This window comes from Dendrobium catenatum, unplaced genomic scaffold, assembly GCF_001605985.2.
Source record: "Dendrobium catenatum unplaced genomic scaffold, ASM160598v2 fragScaff_scaffold_1141, whole genome shotgun sequence".
Lineage (NCBI taxonomy): Eukaryota > Viridiplantae > Streptophyta > Magnoliopsida > Asparagales > Orchidaceae > Dendrobium > Dendrobium catenatum.
In genome coordinates this window covers 7,484-11,801 of record NW_021319603.1, presented here as the reverse complement: position 1 = coordinate 11,801, position 4,318 = coordinate 7,484, and the positions used below count along the sequence as shown (strand labels likewise).

Genomic DNA, 4,318 nt, shown 5'->3' with positions numbered 1-4,318 from the left:
AAAGAAAAAACCTTTTGTCAAAAGGAACGATTCATGCTTAGAGGTGGATAAACCTGCTGTGGTTAGAAATATGGTTCAGAAATGGAGATTGAAGGGTTCGTTGTATTCAACTGGAGAAAGCAGCGGGAAGAAGGATCCTTTGTCTAGCAAATCCCGTAGTTTCCCTTCAAGTATTAATCGCAAAGAGAATGAAATTATTTTTAAAGACCCTGTTATGGAGCCGGTTTAAAAGTTGGTTCAGTCTGATGAATCATTGAAAGGTAAAGAGATTCTTTCATATTTTATAGAACCTGATATCTGTGGTGGTTATGAGCAATAGTTGAATAATAAATCTGAGTTTGTTATGGAAAATATAGAAGATGGAGGGGGACTTTTTCCCCCTCTATTAAAACAATGAATCCCGTTATTATCTGGAATTGCCGTGGAGCCAAGAAGAAGTCCACGGCAAACTATGTACATCATCTATTGGATGTACATAAGCCTTCCTTTTTTGCTTTGGTTGAGACTAAGGTGGATGGTTTTGATAGAAAGGAAGTGAATAAGATCTTTGGGAAACATTGGGAGTTTCGTTGTCTTGCTTCTAAGGGAAAATCTAGTGGTATTATGATCTTCTGGAATATCAATTACTTCTCTTTTCAGTTTGTTCAAGAGATGGACCAATGCATTATGGGTATGCTTTCTAATGGAAAAGGTGTTTCTTTCCTTATAGCCATGGTCTATGCCAGCACTTCTCTTGCTGGAAAAAGATAGTTGTGGTAATTTCTTAAACATCATTGTAATAAAGAAGTACCTATGATTGTAGGTGGAGACTTTAATTGTGTGCTTGATCAAAGAAATAAGAAAGGTGGTAAACCTTTTGTTTTCAATACTACTGCTCAGGATTTATGGGATATATGATAAATTGTGATTTGCAGGAAACAAAATTTGTGGGTCCTAGATATACTTGGAAGAATAACAAAGAAGGGGCTAGCAAGATATGGGTGAGACAAGATAGATTTCTAATCAATTCTTTATCCCTTCAGGCATTACCAGACGTTATTACTCATCATCTTGCTAGAGTGGCTTCGGATCATGCCCCCAATTTATTGTACTTAATTGAGAAATTAATTCCTTTGAAATCGGTTATTCGTTTTGAAGATACTTGGTTGTCTTATCACCAGTCTTTTAGAATTGTTAAGGCCAAATGGGTTGGAAGCTCTAATGGGTCGACTGCAGATGTCTTAAATCAAAGATGTAAGAAAACACTTAGAGCTTTGTTCTTTTGGAGTAAGAATAAGCTCAAAGATCTTATTGACACCAAGTTAGTGCTGGAAGAGGAGCTGTTACAACTTCAGAACCAAGACTGCTCGAATATGGGACTTATCAGATGCAAATTCAGGATATGAAGGAGAAAGTTGTTCTTCTTCAATCGGTTCTTGCAAGGATTAGTACATGTTGGATTCAAAGAGCAAAATGTCAATGGATTGAAGATGGGGATCAGAATTCAAAATTCTTCCAGGTAGCTGCTTCCAGCTGCAGGAATTCTAACAGAATTACTTCTTTAGTAAATGAGGAGGGAAAACTGTTAAAGGCAGAGGAAGAGATTACCTCTGAATTGACTATTTTTTTCAAGAAGAAATGGGAGAGTAAGGAAGTTTCTCTAGAGAATTGGCCTCGTCTCCAAAGCCTTCAAGATGATTCTCATATTTAGATGTTACAATGTATGGTTACTAGGGAAGAGGTAATCAAAGCTATTTTTAATCTTTCTTCTAACAAATCTTCTGGATTGGATGGTATTACAGCTAGCTTCTTAAAGAACTACTGGGACATTGTGGGTATGAATGTTATGGATGCTATCCAGGAATAATTTACCTTAGGGAAGATTCATATGGAATGGAAGGATACTCTTGTAGTCCTTATTCCAAAAGTTAATAATGCTTATTTCCCATCTAAGTTCAGGCCAATTAGTCTTTGTCAGACTATTTACAAGGTAATTGTTACTGTTTTGTTAAAAAGAATCAAGACATTGCTCCCGCTCTTTATTGATGAACTTCAAGTTGCTTTTGTACTGGGTAGATCTATATCTGGACATTGTTTGATTTCACAAGAAATGATGGAGAAGTTTAGAAGATCTCAATCTAAAAGTGGTTTATGTGCAATAAAGATTGACATGGAACAAGCTTATGATTGCATGAGCTGGGATTCGTTAAGGAAGGTCACGCAGTTACTAAAATTTCCTTCAAATTTTATTGGCTGGATTTTACAATGTGTTTCTAATCCTTGGTTTTCTATATCCATTAATGGTAAGAGGATGAATTGGAAACATGGGTGCAGGGGATTTAGGCAAGGTTGTCCCCTATCATCGTATCTTTTTATCTTATGTTCAGATATTCTGTCAAAGGCTATTGCACAATCTGGAGAAGAAAGAATTGGAGTTTCTTTATGGTGGTCAGGTCCGAAAATCAGTCATCTGCTTTATATAGATGACATTATTCTTTTCTCTATGGCCAAGGCTTGTCATCTTAAGGAAATGAAGGATATTATCAGTTTGTATTGTTCATGGACTGGTCAAAAAATTAACACAGAGAAATCTATGGTTATGTTCAGTAAAAATACACCTCGCTAGAAGCAGTATAGTCTCTCCAAATCGTTGGGTATAAGGAGAGTTATTTCTCTTGAGTTTTTGGGTCTGAACTGTTCTCTATCTCGTATGATGGCTTCAGATTTCAGCAAAATTATTTCTAAAGTCATAAATTTGATAGCTGCTTGGAGATCAAAATTCTTGTCTTTATCTGGCAGAATTGAGCTTGTTAGATCTACTCTTTCCACTCTTATTTACTATCACCTTGCTCGTTCTAAGGTTCCTATTTCTATTTTAGAGAAAATAGAAAAGCTTTGTAGGTCTTTTTTGTTGAATCATTCTGCTGATCATAAGAGCACTCATTATGTTAGTTGGAAGAAGATTTGTTTGCCTTATGATCAAGGTGGTTTGGGGATCAATTCCTTTTGCCTATGAAGTGGTCCTTTTAGGGCTCGGTTGGCCTGGGATTTTATTCGTAATCCTTATAAATTACATAATGCTCTTTTAAGTGATGCTTATGGGAAATCTCTGGATGCAGTTTTTAAAAAACCTGGGAGATCGTGGTTCATTCTACAGGAGGGCTGGAGATCTTTGAAGGCTGCTATCAGATGGAATTTCGGTAACGGAACTTCAACTTCTATTCTCAAGGATGTTTGAGTCCTTGATAGAAGTTTTCTGAATTGGCCTTCATTCTTTAATATTTCTATTAATGATGAGGATTTGGTGGAGGATTTGATAGAGAACGGATGTTGGAGGGAGGATCTACTTCTATAGCTATTTGGCTCAATTCTTGCGGAGGAGATTATGGGTATAAGCATTCATCAGGATTTGGAGATGGACAGACTCGAGCTGCTCTATTCCACTTTGTCTTGTTCAGTCACTAAGCAGGTCTTCCATGCCCAGTTCCGGAAGGTGGATGATAGATTTAATTGGCTTAAAGAGGTTAAGTTACAACCGAGGGAGCATGTGTTCTAGTGGAGAGTTATCCACGAGGCTATTCCTACTTAGGCTTGGTTGTTTCATAAAGGCTTTGATGTCTCAGATCTTTGTATTTAGGGCTGTCATGTTAAAGAAGACATCCATCATATTATGTTTCATTGCAGAGTTTCTTTGGAAGTGTTTGAGGCTCTTAAGAGGTGGTGGGGTTTTCCTTTAAGTGCTGTCTTGGATAGGTGTGCTGCTGATGGTTCTTATTGTGTTAATTTTAAGAAAGGTTTAGTGGGATTTTCTCAAAAAGATGTGCTTTTCTTAAATCTGTTTATCAAATTTGGTTGAATAGAAATGAGAAAAAGCATGGGAAACATTGGTCAACACCTTCTATGGTGGCAGCCAATATTCTTGGAAATTTTTCTATAGCAAATCTTGCATCACTTAAGCAGCAATGGGACACTACTCGGGTTTACCCGATTGGTTGTCGCTGGTGTCATCCCCCTTCAATGTGGTTGAAGATCAATATTGATGGAGCTTTCATTAAACCATATCACGCAGGTATTGGAATCATTGTTCGGGATTCAACAGGAAAAGTTCTTGTAGCAGTTGGTAACCAAGTAAAGCATTGGGATGTTGCTTACATTGAGCTTCAAGCTTTTAATCTGTTAAAGAAGGTACTTAATTAAGACATTTTAGGTGCTATGCGCATCATCATTGAAGGAGATAATAAATCAAACATGGAGTGGCTTCATAAAAATGTTCAACTCGATAAATGGAGGTGCAACTCTTTGGATTTTGATCTATCTTTTGTTAAAGATTTCAATCATG

At 36.9% G+C, this 4,318-nt stretch overlaps 1 protein-coding gene across 1 annotated transcript; it reads left to right on the top strand.

Annotated features, from left to right (window-relative positions):
• Positions 1-1,867: 1,867 nt before the first annotated feature.
• On the top strand, positions 1,868-3,217 carry LOC110099079. The gene is made up of 3 exons (XM_020826108.1): positions 1,868-2,282; positions 2,367-2,432; positions 3,099-3,217. The coding sequence occupies exons 1-3, from the start codon at positions 1,868-1,870 to the stop codon at positions 3,215-3,217; spliced, it is 600 nt and encodes a 199-aa protein (XP_020681767.1).
• The last annotated feature ends 1,101 nt before the right edge of the window (positions 3,218-4,318 follow it).